The sequence below is a fragment of the Lynx rufus genome, unplaced genomic scaffold (assembly GCF_022079265.1).
Source record: "Lynx rufus isolate CCGP_SWC_20201006 ecotype Redwood Valley unplaced genomic scaffold, mLynRuf1.p SCAF_4, whole genome shotgun sequence".
Classification (NCBI taxonomy): domain Eukaryota; kingdom Metazoa; phylum Chordata; class Mammalia; order Carnivora; family Felidae; genus Lynx; species Lynx rufus.
Genome location: NW_025814856.1, coordinates 10238248 through 10257389, shown reverse-complemented (window position 1 = coordinate 10257389; position 19142 = coordinate 10238248). Strand labels below are relative to the sequence as shown.

General features: G+C 40.7%; 1 protein-coding gene and 2 pseudogenes across 1 annotated transcript; 1 reads left to right on the top strand and 2 right to left on the bottom strand.

Moving 5' to 3' along the window:
• Positions 1-212: 212 nt before the first annotated feature.
• Positions 213-6628, bottom strand: LOC124522902 (putative olfactory receptor 7A2). The gene is made up of 2 exons (XM_047094586.1): positions 5708-6628; positions 213-242 (listed from the first exon to the last, which is right to left on the bottom strand). Exons 1-2 carry the CDS (start codon positions 6575-6577, stop codon positions 213-215), a joined length of 900 nt encoding a protein of 299 aa, XP_046950542.1. The 5' UTR covers positions 6578-6628.
• An 8472-nt stretch (positions 6629-15100) lies between these two features.
• LOC124523054 (NADH dehydrogenase [ubiquinone] 1 subunit C1, mitochondrial-like) lies at positions 15101-15330 on the top strand (annotated as a pseudogene).
• Positions 15331-17248: 1918 nt separating this feature from the next.
• Positions 17249-18216, bottom strand: LOC124524037 (olfactory receptor 7A17-like; annotated as a pseudogene).
• Positions 18217-19142: the final 926 nt, after the last annotated feature.

Genomic DNA, 19142 nt, shown 5'->3' with positions numbered 1-19142 from the left:
TGAGAAAACCTATTCCAGACCAGCCCTTCTCCAGCCTCACGTGGTCTACAAATGTTAATGAATCCACACGGATCCTGCTGCAAATGCAGCATCTGAGTGATAGTCCCCGGGTGGCCCAGAGCTTCTGCATTTTTGACAAGCTCTCACTTGTTATTTATGTGCAAGTTCCAGTCCGTGTACCACTCTTTGGTTAGCAAGGGTGTGATCCTGTGTTAGAGACAGATGTAGGTAGTTTTAGAGATCTCCTATACAAAAAATCATCGTTGCATGTAATTTGGAGGGAATAGTGTATCCCTCATTCTAGAGGCTGTGTCAATTCTGTGTTTGCTTCTTTTATAGGCAGGCACTAGTATGGCACAAAATAATACACCCGGGTTTTGTTTTTTTCATGTATCTATTATTTTGTAATAGTTTTAGTACAGTTGACACACAAGGTTACAACAGGTGGGAGGTGTGGGCTTCCAGTTATGGGACGAATAAGTCATGGGAATAAAAGGCCCAGCATAAGGAATGCGGTCAATTTATTGTAATGGTGCAGCCTGGGGACAGACAGTACCTGCTCTCATGGTGAGCAGAGCATAATGTATAAACTAGTCAAATCACCTGAAAACAATACACTTTTGAAAAAGACTTTTTAGAAGACAGAGGAGGAGCCTCCCAAGCAGGTCCACATCCTAATCAGTGCTTACGAACATGGTATTTTCTAGAGCTCAGGGAATCAAGGCAGGCGATTGAACAGGGCTGCCAATCAGCTGCCATTCAGATACAACGATTAGCTGTGATTGTCCAGGTGGCACTAAGGTAGTCGCGACAGTCCTCCAAATGTTGAGGAGGGAGTCAAAAGAGTTGGTGTCAGAGAGACTTTGAAACTGCTACCCTGTCGGCTCTGAAGGTGGAGGGAGAGCCATGACCAAAGAATGCAGGTGACCGGCGACAGAGAGTGGAAATGGAAAGGAAACAGATTCTCCCCTGAGCCTCCAGTAAGAAGTCAACCCTGCAGACTTCCTGCTATTAGCCCGATGAGACTCCTTCCGAGCTCTGACTCCAGAACTGTAAGGGTGTGTATGTTTTAAGCAGCTAGTGTGGAGATATTTTACAGCAGCGGTAGGAATCTCATACTGACACAGTCAATAAAATTATTTGAGACAACCAAATTTAAGCCTCTTGATTCACTCATTAGCTTCCCTTGCTTAAGGGCAATTTACATTTTAACAACCCACAATACGAGGTAAGCGATGAACCATGGGGATCTACCCCCAAAACCAAGAGCACACTTTACACACTGTATGTTAGCCAATTTGACAACAAATTATATTTTAAAGACCCCACAATATGTAGAAAAAAAATTAAAACAGTTTGGATATATTCTGCCCAGTAGGTGGTAGAGTGAATTCCTGTGTGCATAAATGTGATGTGCTCTGACTATAATGTCCTTGAGGCAACAAAATAGGAAGGGAACTCGTGATCAAAATTACGGTCACCGGCATCTTTTTTATCCATTCATCAGTCAATGGATATTTGGGCTCTTTCCATAGTTTGGCTATTGTTGATAGTGCTGCTATAAACATTGGGGTACAGGTGCTCTTTAATGGATAAAGAAGATGTAATATATCCTTACAATGAAATATTAGTCAGCCATCAAAAAGAATGAGATCTTTTTGCAACAACATGGATGGAACTCGATGGTATTATACTCAGTGAAATAAGTCAGAGAAAGACAAATGCCATGGTTTTGCTCATATGTGGAATTTAAGAAACAAAACAGATGAACACAGGGGAATGGAAGGAAAAATAAGATAAAAACGGAGAGAGGCAAACCATAAGAGACTCTTAAATAAAGAGAACAAATTGAGGGGTGCTGGAGAGGAGGTGTGTGTGTATGGGGGGGGAAATGGGCTAAATGGGTGAAGGGCATTAAGGAGGGCACTTGGGAAGAACACTGGGTGTCATGGCAAGCGATGAATCACTGGGCTCTACGCCTAAAACCCATAGTAAACTGTATGTGAACTAACTTAATTTAAATACATAAATTTAAAAACAAAAGTTAAGTTCACTCATTGTAATTTAACGTTTTGTGTCTTTATCTCTGCTTCTTTTTATTTTAGGTTGATTCAACCATTCGTTCTTCCTCTCCAGTGCTATCCTCTCCAACTTTTTCTCAAGTCTCCTTTCAACACAAAGATGAAATCATAAATCATCTGTGTGTGTACACATTATAAGAAAGAAAAATGTGTGCAAACACACACACACATAAGACACAACCACTACACTTGAATGGTTTCCTTGGAGTAAAAAATGTATATCCATGCATTTCATTCTTTCCTTACATTTCATTGGAAGTTATGTTGAGCATCCACTCTGACTTCAGAAATAAGAAAAGAGAGGCTTAGGGAGTTTATAATCTTAAGAATTACCTAACAAAGCAGTTAAAGCTTAAATTATACACAAATGGAAACTTGCACTATGTGCTATGAATTTTCGTGTAGCTCATTTAATTCATCAAACTGTACCCTTTAAATATGTGGTGTATTGTGTGTAATTTACTCTGATTAATTAACTGGGAACATATCTATGGTGCAGGCTAAGGGTTGGATAGAGAGCACAGATAGATGATTCTCCTTTACAGGTTTGGGAGATAGCTCTTCTAACAGGGAAGGAAAACCAATGTTACATACGGGTGTAGGAATACTGGGATTCAATGCAAAGAATTCACATGATAATTCATTTTATTTATAAATAGAAGAATAACCTGCACATAGAAATGTAGTAATAAGACCACAAATTGGCTGAGACAGTAGAGCACTACAACCACACACAGCATCATGGATGAGCCTTAGAAACACAACAGAGAGATTCGTACCAGACCACAGATGCATGAGGAGCCCAGCAGAGATAAGAAATGCTTCCCGGAGGTCCTGGGTGGCTCAGTCCCTTAAACGTCTGACTTTGGCTCAGATCATCATCTCATGGCTTGAGGGTTCAAGCCCTGTATCAGGCTCTGTGCTGACAGCTCAGAGCCTGGAGCCTGCTTCAGATTCTGTGTCTCTGCCCCTCCCCCACTTGTGCTCTGTCTCTCTGTCTCTCAAAAATAAATAAATGTTAAAAAGAAAAAGAAAGAAATGCTTCCCGATATGATCCCGTTTGATGCTAAAGTTATCATCGATGAGGAGAACAAAAGCAAGAGAAATGTAGCTAAACATCAGTGTCCTTACAACTTGCAGCCCACTGACAAATCCCTGAGTCCAGGAACTCGAGGCTACATTAATGTTAATGTTTTATTAGACAAGAAAAGCAACCTTATCTTGACAAGAGCCAAACCTCCATGGCCCCGTAAACCTCACTTTCAGCATAAAGGAATTCCTTAGAAACGTGCTATCTCTACTCCCCTCCTCCATAAACTTAAAAGTATATGATCAGTCATTCTTTACAATCCCAGTGTAGCTCTTTCTGCCCATGGGTCCTATCTCCAAGCTCTAATAAACGTACCTTTTTGCATCATAAAAAGTCTCAAGAATTCTTTCTTCACCATTGTGCTCGGCAATCCCACATCATTATGATATCCCGTTTGATAAGAACAGCCTGTTTGTTATACAGCAACACCTGGTTGACACAATCACCCCAGCAAACAGACTTGAGGTGATCAGACATGTGCTGCTTTTTATTTGTGGCATATGGTCCGACAATTGAGGAGAGTGGTTGTCATCCTTCTGTGGTTCAAGTCTATTTCCCGTGACTTGATGAACAAGTGACTATATGTAGGCTCCCCTCAAGGTAACGGGGAGAGTTTGTAGGACATGCACGTTTGTGCAGAAGACCTGGGGACCCTGAACCACATGCCAGCAGGATATCCAGCTCTCCTATGAAGCATCCTATGGTCATGCAGGTGGGAGAGATTTCAGAGCAAGACAGAGGTACGAAATGGATGGGGCTGATACTGTTCCTTTGCCAAGCCTTAGCATTTGTGACAAAAATTAAGAAAAGCGAGTTATTTTATGTATAATACCAGGAAGTGTCATATTAACAGGTAGCACTGGAAGTTCTCAAGTAGAAACAGGAAGAAAATTCCCTGATAAAGCATAGAAGACACTGAGCAATCCTTCACCTCAAAAACTAAGTCCCTTCAGCTGTGGACACAAATGTTCTATGCTTCAATAAGTAGATGCACAAGATCAACTGTTGAAAGAAAGAAAGAAAAGAGAGAAAGGAAGGAAGGAAGGAAGGAAGGAAGGAAGGAAGGAAGGAAGAAAGGAAGAAAAAAGGAAAGAAAAAAAAGAAAGAAAGAAAGAAAGAAACTTGTGTAGTAACAGATAGTGTTTTGAAATTTTGCCTCCTCATATTTATGGTCGTCCCAACACTAAGAATATATCCAGTTGATGAACTTATTTAAGTTTGTCTTTCCATATAGACTCCACTGGGAGATATATTATGCTGAACAAGTTTTGTCTTGGGCTATGGTAGGCTTCCTGGACACCGCGCTGAATAACAGAGAAAAAACAGGAGACCGATTAGGAAATACAGTAGCATGTTTTTTAGAGTAAGTGCCTGACATTAAGCTTTTGATTATAATGTAAATGCCTGAAATTAAGCTTTGCATTTCTGGGGCATCCATTTGAAAACAGCCATGTTGAACAAACATATTGTCAGGTGTATGACACAATTACCAAATTAGCACTTGGACCGCCCCAGCCAGGAAGTTCCTGTTGACAAAGCCCTGGGTAACTAATATAACTGCCCTTGAGTGACCTTGCTTTTCCCCTTCAGCTGCTGAAATCTGCTCCTATAAAACTGTCCAGTAAGGTGTGAACCCGCAACCCCCTAGCCACTCTGGCCATGGTCCTGAATAAATCAGATCCCTCAGCGGTGCTCCCAGTGTCTGTCAATCTCTGTCTCCCTTTCTCAGACCTCTCCAAATGGCCTTTGGTCATCCCATGTGCCCTCCGGGATCTGTGAGTAACAGGCATTGCTTTTTTAGAGTTCTCTGATGGTGGTGCCGAGGTGTGTCTTCTGATCACAATAAGAACCCGAGGGCCAGTGAGTCACAGCATAAGCTCTGGGAATGTCCACAAGCACATGGGCATGGGTGAGTGCCGGGGCTTTCCTAGCCAGAGCATTGTGGTGTCAATAGCCAGAGGCTTAAAGGGAACACTGTTAGAGTCCATGTCATCAGTAGGAATGGTTAGGTTGTGATGTAAAAAGATTGACAGACACAAGGTGAAAACTTTGGTTTGTATGTTCATCTACGATAAAATTATGGAGAGGGCTTAGGGGCCAAGTGTAGCTTTTTTTCATATGAAGACTATAACTCGTGATTATGTTCTTGGAAAATCTAGGGGAGATTTACTTCTCGTGGGGTAAGTCATTTGAAAAGAAATTATTTTTAAGAAATCCAACTTGTCCCATTAGATACAGAAATTTCCAGGCATTTATGTTCTAAGGCTGGGGAAAACATTGGGGACATATGAAAATGGACAAAGGGGAAACTATGTCAGACAGAGCAGAAGCTTGATAAAGTGAGTTCCTTAAATGTATAGAGAAGTTGAAAGCAAACAAGAGGAAATTCCAGGAGAAAAACAGAAGGAGCAGATTCTCCTGCCAAAGTCTATTCAAGGAAGAGCAGTTCTTGGTTCTGAGGCTCTGCCCTGCAATCATGGACACGTCTCCAACCCCAAGACAGTTCAGTTGGCCATTACATCACTTGAACCCCAACAATTCTTTTCAGAGCACTCTTTATGTCTCTGTTCCTCAGGCTGTAGATGAAGGGGTTCAGCATGGGCGTGACCACCGTGTACATCACCGAGGCTGTGGCACTTGAGTGGGAGCTCTGGGTAGCAGCAGAGCTAAGGTACACGCCAAGCATCGTACAGTAAAATAAACACACGACTGACAGGTGAGATGCACAGGTGGAAAACGTTTTGAACTTGCCCTTAGCTGATGCAATCCCACGTATAGAGGAAACTATCTTGGAATAAGAGTAAAGGATCCCAGCAAAAGGACCACCACCCAGCAGGACAGCTGCAAGATACATCACCACGTTATTAAGAAAGGTGTCAGAACAGGCAAGCTGGAGCATCTCATTGAGTTCACAGAAAAAGTGGGGAATTTCTACCTGTGTACAGAACGACAGCCGCAACATCATTAAACTCTGTAACAGGGAATTCAGGACACACATGATCCAGGACACCAGAACCAACAGCCCACAAAGCTGGGGGTTCATGATGATCGTGTAGTGGAGGGGGTGGCAGATGGCCACAAACCTGTCATAGGCCATCACACTCAGGAGGAAGATGTCCAACACACCAAAGAGTATGAGAAAATAAATCTGTGTGATACAGCCTGCATAGGTTATGACTTTGCTCTGAGTCTGGATGTTCACCAGCATCTTTGGGATGGTGGTGGAGGTGAAGCAAATGTCTACAAAGGACAGGTTGGCCAGGAAGAAGTACATGGGCGTGTGGAGGCAGGAGTCAGAGCTGACAGCCAGGATGATGAGCAGGTTCCCAAACACAGTGATCAGGTACATGGAGAGGAAAAGCCCAAATATGAGGGGCTGCAGTTCTGGGTCTTCTGAAAATCCCATAAGAAGAAATTGTGAAGTTACTGTATCATTTCCTGGGTCCCTGTGGTGGAGGTGACTACCAATAAAGGGGAAAATAACATGACAAAACTTCACATGGGCCTGGCCCACATTGTTCAAATGCTACCATGTATTTCCAGTCAATAAAATAATTTCAATATTTTGTGAATGGACCTGGGCCCCTTGAGGGGATCACCGTTTCCTCTCTGATTAGTAATTTTCATCCCAACATCAGTTGTTTCCCCAATGGCCAGATATCATAGAGTTAATAAGAAATTATTTCATGCATTTGAGGAATATATGGAGTGTCAACCATGCTGTCAGCATTTTCTTTTTTTTTTTTTTTTTTTAAATTTTTTTTTTTCAACGTTTATTTATTTTTGGGAGAGAGACAGAGAATGAACGGGGGAGGGGCAGAGAGAGAGGGAGACACAGAATCGGAAACAGGCTCCAGGCTCTGAGCCATCAGCCCAGAGCCCGACGCGGGGCTCGAACTCACGGACCGCGAGATCGTGACCTGGCTGAAGTCGGACGCTTAACCGACTGCGCCACCCAGGCGCCCCATCATTTTCAAGTCGTAAGGTAGAGGGTGTTGAAGAGGAATGGTACCTTCAATTCAATGATGGTGACTGGATATACACACATATAGAAATGAGATAATTCTGAGATAGGAACAGAGGCTATGAAGAAAATGAAGGCAGGTGAAAAGAGAGAGTGGATGGAGTGTTATGTTGGGTGTTCGGTCAAGATTGGCTAAGTAGGTGACATTTAAGCAGAGACTTGAAGGAAGAAAAAAAACATCCTGGAAAGTGGAAAAGGGTCAGCCAGTGCAAAGGCCCTGAGGAGGCATTATTTTTTTTTTCCAGAAAATCAAGGCTCAGAAGGAAGCCAGTGTGTTGAGGGGAATGGACAAGAGGTAATTGTTGTGAATTTCATGAAGACATGCGGCCTCACAGCTGGTTAAGGTTCAAGACACAGGGAGCTCCTTGCCCACACTATGTACCTTTTGCACTTTATTCATCTGGTTACTGTAGTGTCCTGTCCGTGGAACATCTCTCCTCAGTATCACACCCAACATCCTGAGAAAACACTTCAGGGGCGGTCACATTGAAGGAGGTTGGAATTTTTAACAGGTAGCAAAGGGGCACTTTCTAATTTTGCTGTCAGAATTGTGAAGTGTTATAACACCCTGGGAGACTGTGCAGACATTTACAAATATTAAAATACATGGGGCACCTGGATGGCTCAGTCGGTTAAGGGTCTGACTTCAGCTCAGGTCATGATCTCACGGTCCGTGGGTTTGAGTCCCGTATTGGGCTCTGAGCTGACAGCTCAGAGCCTGCAGCCTGCTTCAGATTCTGTGTTCCCTCTCTCTCTGACCCTCCCCTACTAACGTTCTGTCTCTCTCAAATAAACATTAAAAAAATACAGATATTCTTAGGGCACCTGGCTGGATCAGTTAGTGGAACTCAAAAGTCTTGAGCTTGGGGTTGTAAGTTCAAGTCCCATGTTGGGTGTAGAGATTACTTAAAAAATAGTACTTGTTGGGATGAGCACTGGGTGTTGTATGTAAGCCAATTTGGCAATAAATTATATTCATAAAAAAGATAATAGTAACAATATGGCAGCCATTAGACTTTTAAAAAATTAAAAAGATAGTGTCTTAAAAAATACACATATTCTTTAACTCATGATTTCTCAGTCTCTGCAGTGTGGATATTCCGGACCAGATCCTTCTCTGTAGTGGGGTGTGTCCTGTGCATTGTAGGACGTTTAGAGCATCCCTGGCCTCCGTGCACCCCTCCCCAGTGTGACAGCCCAAAATGTCTCTGAACATTGCTCGTTATCCCCTGGAGGACAAAAAACCCTTTGGTTAAGAAACATAGTTTATCCATTTTAAAATATTTTGTAACATTGATATAATAGTAATTTAATGAGAAAAAATATGTGACACTATCAAAAGTGTAAATGGCACAGCCACACCATGAAATGTCCTGCAGGTGTTGAAATCATGAATCGGGGGCACCTGGGTGGCTCAGTCGGTTGAGCGTCCGACTTCGGCTCAGGTGTGAGTTCGAGCCCGTGTCGGGCTCTGGGCTGATGGCTCAGAGCCAGGAGCCTGCTTCCGATTCTGTGTCTCCCTCTCTCTCTGCCCCTCCCCCGTTCATGCTCTGTCTCTCTCTGTCTCAAAAATAAATAAACGTTTTAAAAAAAAAATCATGAATCAGGCGCACCAGGCTGGCTCGGTCGGCAGAGTGTGCAAGGTGTATGTGTGCATCACATAGAAAAATTTCAAAAGAAATGAAGACTTTTGAAAGAAACAGAAAGAGTGAAAATGCACTTTGGGTAAGCAGAATGGCTCAAAACCACTGCATGAAACAAAATTGAGGGAAGACCCTAAACCAACTTCTGAAGAAAGCGAGTTAAAATGATCTAAATTAGATGGCCAAGGACTTGGGATAAAAGAGTATGAAAAAGTCTTTTCACGTGGAGAGAAAGCGATATCTAAAGTTTTAATTTTATCTCACATAAACATATGTGGACCAATCATGTTTATGGAGGGTAAAAGTGATTCATCAAACATAAAAAAAATGCCTTCCAAGTGATGTACTTTCAATTTTGGAAATGGATCCAATAATAAAGGGCCAAAAAGAACAATAGAGGAATACAGAGTTGTGAAAACTAGTTGGAAATATGTAGAAAGGGTATTTTAAGAGCATAAGTATGCAGAAAGACATTTACTGTCATTTTTGTGGAAAGCAGCTCTTCACAAGTGAAGAATGTTAAGGTGACAGTATACTTCTTTCAGAAAAAAAGAAAAAAAAAGAAAAAGAAAAAAAAAGCAGCGGAGAGAGTATATTATGACTAAGTCACAGAGTTTACCACACAAAATTTACACACTCTCACACATTCTTCACAAGTAATTCTACACATCATAAAAAAGCAAAATGTCAAGGAGCCAAGTTGGTGAAAAAAATGGCAATTTTTTGTTTGAAAGAATGGAATAAAAACCAGGAATAAAACCACTCTGACCCCACTATGCAAACAGCAAGGATTCCCACAGACAATTTTCAATAGAGAAAGTGAGTGGCTAGCTAACCCAGAATATATTCGGACTCATAGGTATTGAGCTAATTGTAAAGGAAGCTCTTTAGCATATCCCTTTTCACACAATTCATTTAAATTTTTTTCTTTTTTAAAAAAGTATTTGTTTATTTTGATAGAGAGATAGACACAGAGAGAGAGAGAGATTGAGAGAGAGAGAGAGAGAGAGCTAGTGAGCACAAGCAGGGAATGGGCAGAGAGAGAGAGAAGGACAGAGAGGGGCTCTGTCAGGGCAGAGTCCAACTATGGGACTTCAATCCTATGACACCTGAGATCACGACCTGAGCCAAAATCAGGTCAGACACTCAACTGACTGAGCCACCCAGGTGCCCCTAAAAATTTTCATTTGAATACTCAAGAGACAGAAGGTGCTGTGATATGCCTGCTTCATGTAGGCATGATGTACCCCTTTTGCAGGATGTACTTGGGAGAATTCTTTCATCTGGATTTTTCTCATCAGTACGGAAATGTAATCTAATATGTCCTACCTTAAAAATGAAAAGACATGTCCTCACTCAGTGTATGTCCCTCCACAGCTCATACTTGACTTTTCTACTCTGGTTAATTGCAAAGATCCTTGGTCTTAGGTTCTACTTTTATGTTTCCCATGCCCGGTCTGGGTGGGTTTCCATTATTATCATTTAGTTGTTAATGTTGAACCTTGCATTTCTGAGTTTAATATTTACTTCTATTTATAGCATCATAAATACAACAATCAATCAATTTACTAATCAAGCCAGCAAACAACTACAGCAAAGTCTCAGCTCTGGCCAGGCTAGATTGGCTCTCAGGTGACCTCAGGAAAATGTTCTTGACTTTCATTCTCTTGACCTTCTCCTGCAGTACTTACTGGGATGTAAAACTCATCTAGATGGGGTCTCTGAGAGGAGGGTCTCTACATGCAACTCAAAACAGCTACCTCATTGGATGGTGGAGGATGAAGCTCTGTCCCAGACGCGACAGCAGGGATGGGTCAAACTTCCGTGTCCCATCCAGACTTAGGACTGCAAAAGAAACGACCATGTCTTGTCCAGCCCGAGGTTGTACACACTGTGGGGCTGCAACCGAGGAGGTATTTGCAGCCTCTTAATTCTGCTCATTAGGCACATTTCACTGTTGTTTCTCTCACCTTTAGGCACATGATTCCCCTGTGGGACACCTATGTGGACAGAGGTAATTATTCCTGTTGAATTTCTGTTCCTAGGAGACCAGGCGATAAGCCATCTGAAACCAGTCTTTCTTACTCTTTTTCTATCACTTCTTCTGCCTTTCAGAGATCTAAACTCCCAGCACCTTATCCCAATCCACAATGAACATTTTCTCCTGTTGAAGACTGAGAAATAGGTCTTAACTAAGGTCCCTTGGATTCTTCAAAGCATTGATTGTGGTGGAGACACAGCCCCTGACATCTCTAGCAAGTAACTTTTCCTCTTTTCAACAGAGATGTTAAGTTTGTTCCTTTGATACAAAACCTCAGGCACTACACCCATGGGCTTCATGACAATTTTTCCCAAACAATTAGGGATTTCACACTTATATCACAAGTTCAGAGCCAGTACTTAAAATGCCATTATAAAATGTTTGTTTATTGTAAGAGATATATTCAGATCTTTTTATACACTATAATCTGGATTCAGAAGCTTCTAGGAATTGTCTGATTTAATTTTTATAAAAGTCTATTCTGTGAGGAAGTACTATTGTGAACTCCATTCCCCATGGGGAAATGGGGCTTGAAGAATTTAGTGATCTTCTCAAGGTTATGGTTGCAGAAAGGGGTTGGTGTTGATTGGATTCTGTCAGGGTGCTCCATTTTTCAAACTCTGTCCCATATTTCCCAGCCAGAGATGAGTTTTCCCCCTGGGCCTATTTGACAATGTCTGAGGGATGCTGCTAAACACCTGTGGTGAGCAGGACAGCTCCCAACACAAATAATCATCCTGCCTCAAAGGCCAAATTGAGAATGTGTGAAAACCTACTCTAGCCCAGCGCTTCTGCAACTTCAAGGTGCATATGAATCACCTAGGATCCTAGTTTAAATGCAGATTCTGATTTTGCAGGTGATGGTGGGCCCAGGATATGGTGTATCTAACAAGCTCCTGAATGATATTGGTACTGTAGGTCCTGGTCCGTGGACCACTCTTTGAGTAGCAAGGCTGCGGTCCTGGGATAGAGCAAGGTGCAGGTGGTTGTAGGTCTTCTTCATGAAATAAATTGTGTTTGTATAAAATTTGGAATGACAAGTGTATCTGGTCATTCTAGGCGCTGTGATAAATTCCGTGTTTGTTTCTTTTATATAAGGGCCGTCAAATGACACCAAATAAAATACTTTGGAAAAGACTTTCTAGCAGGCAGAATGAGAGCCTCCTGAAGTTGTCCACATTCCAATCCTTGGAAACTTTGAATAAGTTATTTTTTAGAGTAAAGGGGGAGAATAGAGTAGCAAATAGAGCAAGACTGGTAATGAGCTGACCTTAAACTAAGATTGACCAAGATTATGCAGGTGGAGCTAACATAATCACCATGGTCCTCCAAACACAGGAGAGGGAGGCAAAATAGTTGGGTCAGAGAGAGATGTGAGGATGCCATTTTGCTGGCTTTGAAGATGGAGAAAGGGCAATGAGCCAAAGGATGCTTGTTGTCCCTAAAAACCACAATAGGAAAGAAAACAGTCTCTCCTCGAGCATCCATGAAGGAACCAGGCTCTGCAGACATCTTGATTTTAGCTCGTGGAGACTTATTTCAGGCTTCTGACCTCTAAACTGTAAGATAATAAGTTTGTGTCTTTTGAGCCTCTAGTGTGTTATTTGTTAGAGCAGAAGTAAGAATGTAATATAGATATTCATGTAATAAAATTGTTTTGGAGGAAAGTGAATTTCATTCTCCCAGTTAATTCATTTTTATTCTCTTGGGTGAGGGAATTTCGTGTTGAAATCCAACCTTAACTGGAGGGAAAAAAGTCAATTTGGAGCTTCTGCTTCATTGCTTAAATGGAATGGAAAAAGTGAACTCCCCATTGGTAAAATATAAACATGACTCACTCACACATTCACTCACTCACTCACTCACTCACTCATTCACTCATTCACTCTATCTATCTATGCATCTATTTATTTATTTTAAACATAATTTCTATGTCCAATGTGATGTTTGAACTCATGACCCTGAGATAAGGAGTCACATGTCAAGGCACCAAGTTGACTCATCCATGAATCACGTGACTCTTGATCTCAAAGTTGTGAGATCAAGCCTTACATTGTGTGTAGAGATTACTTAAAAATAAAATCTTAAAAAACGAGGTACATACCCCACAAACTGAACCAACCAGGCACCCCTCAACTTTAGTCTTAAATATGAATTCTCACTTTGAGACCTTTGTGCTTTAAGATAAGAAAAAGTAATTCATTACTAAAATTAAGTTCATCTATTCTAGTTAAATTTTTTTTAATGTTTATTTATTTTCGAGAGAGAGAGAGAGCAAGTATGATCAGGGGAGGGGCAGAGGGAGAGAGGGAGACACAGAATCTGAAGCAGGCTCCAGGTTTGGAGCTGACAGCACAGAGCCCGATGTGGGGCTTGAACCCATGAACTGTGAGATCATGACCTGAGCTGAAGTCAGACCCTTAACCGACTGAGCCACCCAGATACCCCTCATCCATCTACTTTAAATTTTGTCTAAATTTCTACATTGTTTTAATTCCATGCTAATTCAAACATTCACTGTTTTGATTTCTATCCTCTCCAAATGTCCTTTCAATATAAAAGATAGGGTTATTGTGTCTGTGTCATATATACATGTGTAAGAGTGTATTTGTATGAAGTAATGTACAAATGCATACATACGTACAGGTACATACACTCCCTACCTATGAAAGACTTGTTGGACGCACCAAATATTTCCAGATACTTATTTATTACTAACAACATCTACTTGAATTGGGTTTATAAACCCACGTCACCATCAGAAAGAAGAAAACAGAGGTTTCAGGTTGATGACAGTTTTTACAATTATGTAACAGAGCTTTAAACGTTTGGGCACTTTCTTAAATATATTTAAAAGGACTTATTCAGTATGTACTCTTAATTTTTGTATGATTCATTTAATTCAGAAAATTTTGCATTTGGTTATTATTTTTTTTGTGTTAAAAATGTTTACATTTTAGTTTGAAAGAGAGAGAGCAGGGGAGGGGCAAAGAGAGGAGACAGAAGATTTCAAGCAGGCTCTGTGCTGTGAGCACAGAACCCAATGTTAGGCTCGATCCCATGACCATGAGATCATGACCTGAGCCGAAATCAACAGCTGGTTACTTAACTGACTGAGCCACCTAGGTGTCCCCAGAAATTGCTGCATTTAAGTATGTTTAATTTATTGTATGTCATTGTATTTCAACAAATTATGAGAAAAAATCTGTTATAACCAATAAATGAATTCAGCAGGGCGCAAAGTCAACATACAAAAATTGGTTGCATTTCTGTACACTAATAACAATGACCACAAAGAGAAATTAAGAAAACAATCCCATTTACTACTGCATCCACAAGAATAAAATATCTAAGAATAAACTTAACCAAGGAGGGAAAACACCTGTACACTGAAAAGTATATGACATTGCTGAAAGAAATTAAAGAAGACACACATAAATGAAAGGATAGGCCCTGTTCATTGATTGGAAAACTTACTACTGTTAAAATTTCCATATACCCACATTCATCTGTGGATTCAGTACAACCCCTGTCAAAATTCCAACATCACTTTTTAGAGAAATAGGACAAACACTTGTAAAATTTGTATGGAATCACGAAAGACCCCTAATATCGAAGCAAACTTGAAACAGAAGAGCAAAGCTGGAGGCATCATGGTCCCTGATTTCAAACTATATTACAAAGCTATGGTAACCAAAACAGAATGATATTGGCATAAAAAACACAGATCAGTGGAATAGAATAGAGAGCCCAGAAACAAACCCACATATATATCATTAATTTGTTTACGGCAAAGGAGGCAAGAATATTCAATAAGGAAAGAACAGGCTCTTCAGCAAATGGTGTTGGATAAACTGGAGAGCCTCATGCAAAAGAACGAAACTGGACCACTGTCTTACACCACAGGCAAAAAGTAACTCAAAATGGACTGAAGACTTAAATGTAAGACCTGAAGCCATAAAGCTCCTAGAAGAAAACATATTGGTCTTGGTAATGATCTTTAGGATTTGACATCAAAAGCAAGAGAACAAAAGCAAGAATAAACAGGGTCTACATCAAACTAAAAACTTGTGCTGGCACAGGAAACCATCAGCAAAATGGAAAGAAAACCTCCTGAATGGCAGAGAATATTTGCAAATCATATATCTGATAAGAGGTAACTATCCCAAGTATATAAAGAACTCAATAGCAAAGAACAAACAGGGAGCCTATCTCAGCAAGATGGCACCGCCCATGCTGTTGTGTCCCTTCTCCAAGTTGCTGGATCTGGTCAGGCTCTTAAATGGCTCTTTAATACCATCAAAGTTCTATGTTCAGGAGCTGCCACAGGACAGACCTGACTGGCTGAAAGTTGGACTGACCTTGGGCACCTCCACCTCTTGTGGATCTATCTGATCAAACAACATAATAAAGATGTTTTAGAGTATAAAAGAAGATGTAGGTTGGAATAAGTGATTGAAACACTAGTACAATATACTCCGTATAGTGATGGCACCAGTCCTTTTGGATTCATCAACCTGTTGAGTTGTGAACACTAGAGAAAATGTTGCATGTGGACGAATATCCAATTAGCATTTGTGAATGAAGAATAATGAAGTGAAAAAATAAAAACAAAAACAAACAACCTGATTAAAAAAATGGGGAGAAGATCTGAATAGAAATTTTTCCTATGAAGACATACAGATGGCCAACAGGTACATGAAAAGATGCTGAACATCACTAATCCCCAGGGAAATAAAAATCAAAACTACAATGAGATATCAACCTCATGCCTCTTAGAATGGATAGTATCAAAAAAACAAGAAACAACAAGTGTTGTTGCGGCTGTGGAGAAGAGGAATCTCTCATGCCCTGTTGGTGGGAATGTAAACTGGTGCAGCCACTCTGGAAAACAGTGTGGAGGTTCCTTGAAAACTTAAAAATAGAACTACCATGTGATTGAGCAATTCTACTTCTGAGCATTTATCTGAAGAAAACAAAAACACAAATTTGAAAAGATATACACACCCCCATTTCATTGCAACATGGTTTACAATAGCCAAGACATGGAAACAAGCTACATGTTCATTGGTGGATGAATGGATAAAGAAAGTGTGCGGTAATGGGTAACGTATGGAAGTGTCACTAGACTGTATGCCTGAAAATAATATAACACTCTGTTAACTATACTGGAATTAAAATAAAAAAGAAAATAGAATAGAAATTGTGATACACACACACACACACACATATTATTCAGCCATAAAAATTAGTGAAATCTTGGACAACTGATGGACCTTGAGGGTATTATGCTAAGTGAAATAAGTCAGACAGAAGAAGATAAATACCATATGATCTCACTTACATGTGGGATCTTAAAAATAAGACAAAACCAAATCAAGCTTATGGATACACAGAACCCATTGGTAGTAGCTTGAGGTGGGTGGTATCCTGGGGAGTGGATGAAAAGGGCACAAGAGTCACAAGGTACAAATTTCTAGGTATAAAATGAATAAGTCAAGGGGATGTCATTACAACCTGGTGACTATAGTCAACAAACTATTATGTATTTGACAGTAGCTAGAAGAGGGGATCTTGAAAATGCTCATGATGAAAATAAGTTTGTAAGTAAATACTGTGATAGATGTTAACTGAGTTTATTGTGATCACTTTGCAATATATACAAATATTGAATGATTACATTGTACACCTGCAACTAATACAATGTGATGTCAATTACACTTTAACAAGATCAACAACAACAACAATGATGATGATGAGGGACAGTGCATCCATAACATTGGCGCAGGTATGAATCACAAGTATCACGGACCCAGATGTGTACTGAGGGCATTCTTAGCCTGTGGCATCATTGTCAATACATTGAGGCTTACGGGGACAATGATAAAACCAACGTTATCAGGAAGAGTGGTTAAGGAGTAAACAAGACTGATGACAGAGCCAAAGTGAAAATCGTGACTTCCTATTTTCCTCTATGGTGAAATTACATAAACGGCCTTAGATGCCAAGTGTAGTTTTATCCATCTGAATAAAACAACTCAGGATTGATTATTCCTTCAGGAAGTCTAGACAAATTGTACTTGGCATGATATATGTCATTTATGAAGTAACCGTTTTTCAGAAATCAAAGTTGTCCTGTAAAAGACACGGAAATTTTCAAATATGTCCAATCCAAAGTCAGAACTGTGGGAAGGTATGAAAATGGACCAAGGGAAAAACTTGTATGTGTCTTAGAGCAGAAAGCTTAGTAAACTGAGTTTTCTGAAATTGTGTAGAGAAGCTGACTTCTAAGAAATGGAAATTTCAGGAAATACATAAGAGCAAATTCTGTGTCACAATGATCAAAGAATCATGGCTTTGACCCTGCAATCAAGGGCATTTCTTCACCAGCAGGACGATGGTCCCTTTTGTCCCTGCCATCCTGAAGGATCTCCTCAGAGCCCCCTTTATGTCTTTGTTCCTCAGGCTGTAGATGAAGGGGTTCAGCATGGGCGTGACCACCGTGTACATCACCGAGGCTGTGGCACTTGAGTGGAAGTTCTGGGTAGCAGAGGAGATAAGGTACCCTTCCAGGACTGTGCAATAAAATAAGGAGACAACTGAGAGGTGAGATGCACAGGTGGAAAATGCTTTATACTTGCCCTGAGCTGATGGGATTCTACGTAGAGAGGAAATAATCTTAGAGTAAGAGTAAAGGATCCCAGCAAGGGGACCACCGGCCAGCAACACAGTTGAAATATACATCACTGTGTCGTTCAGAAAGGTATCAGAACAGGCAAGCTGGGTCATCTGATTGAGTTCACAGAAAAAGTGAGGGATTTCTGAGTTTGTACAGAAGGACAATCGCAGCACCATTAAGCTTTGTAACAAGGAATTCAGGACACTCGTGATCAGGACACCAGAGCCAGCAGTCCACAGAGCCGGGGGTTCATGATGACTGTGTAGTGCAGGGGGTGACAGATGGCCACGAAGCGGTCATAGGCCATCACGGCCAGGAGAAAGTTGTCCCAGCCTGCAAAGAGTGTGGAAAAATAGATCTGGCTGATGCATCCTGTATAGGTTATAATTTTAGTCTGTGTCTGTATATTTACCAACATCTTTGGGATGATGGTAGAGGTGATACAAATGTCCACAAAGGACAGGATGGAGAGAAAGAAATACATAGGCGTGTGGAGGTGGGAGGCAGAGCTGACAGCCAGGATGATGAGCAGGTTTCCAAAGACACTGATCAAGTACATGGAGAAGAAAAGTCCAAATATGAGGGGCTGTAATTCTGGTTCATTGGATAATCCCAGAAGAAAAAATTCTGAAATTTGGGTATCATTGCTTGGTCCCATGTGGTGGTGGTGGTGGTGGTGGTGGTGACTAGAAATCAGGGAAAAAAGATTAATGTTAGCACAACCAGACACTAGTAACAGGGCAAAAAGGCTATAAATACAATGACATGTGGGAAAACAATCAGGCATAAAAGAAAGCGATGGGGTGTTTTCTTTACAGGGAGTTCAGAAAGATCTACGCACAAGGTGACATTTGAAGAGAGACCTCATTGAGAGAGACCATGTGGTTATCAGGCTTTTCCCACCTCCAGCTACAGTATTTAGGAAAGAAAGGGTATTAGTGAGGCTCTCGACATCAAGTTATCATTACTCTAAAGAAGGTAGAAAAATATCCAAATTCCAATTGGTAAGATTCCTATGAACGTGTAAATGTGGCATTCTATTTTAATATGACCATTCTGTCCTGAATTTAGAGAAGTATAAAAAAGCTCAAAAGGAGACAGAGGAAAGGAAGAGGGGGCAGAGAGATCTCATAAGCCCAGGTGGTCCCTGAGAGATCTTGATGACGAAAAATCTTCCTTGGTTCTCGCTGCTTTGTAACCCTATCAATAGCCACTTGATGTCCAAGATAACTAATAAAGCAGCAAAAACCAATTTCTCTCAGAGAGAGATGAGTGATATACTGATGGTGTCAAGACACCTTTACGTATGAACATCCACTTGAAATTTGAGTAAAAGGAATAAATCCCCAATGGACAATAGGAAATATACAGCATACAAATTAGTGGGGATTTATCAAGGTGAAATGGTGACAAACTTTCCTAAGTGATATTAGATGCACAATTTTGGAATCGGTAAATGAGCTTTGAATCTTGGATCTATCACGTTGGATTCAAACATTAGCTGTTTGAATTTGGGGAGACAACTAATTCATTCTAAAATGTTGATATTCTCACTGAAATAGTGGGAGTACTGGTATCTGTCCT

What these genes read in the sequence shown, in the direction of transcription:
- LOC124522902 (XM_047094586.1), bottom strand. Translation starts at nt 6,577, where the DNA reads ATGGGATTTTCAGAAGACCCAGAACTGCAGCCCCTCATATTTGGGCTT. An exon ending in AGAGTGCTCTGAAAAGAATT is followed by an intron (nt 243 to 5,707) that starts GTTGGGGTTCAA and finishes TTTGTATAGGAG; the next exon opens with ATCTCTAAAACTACCTACAT.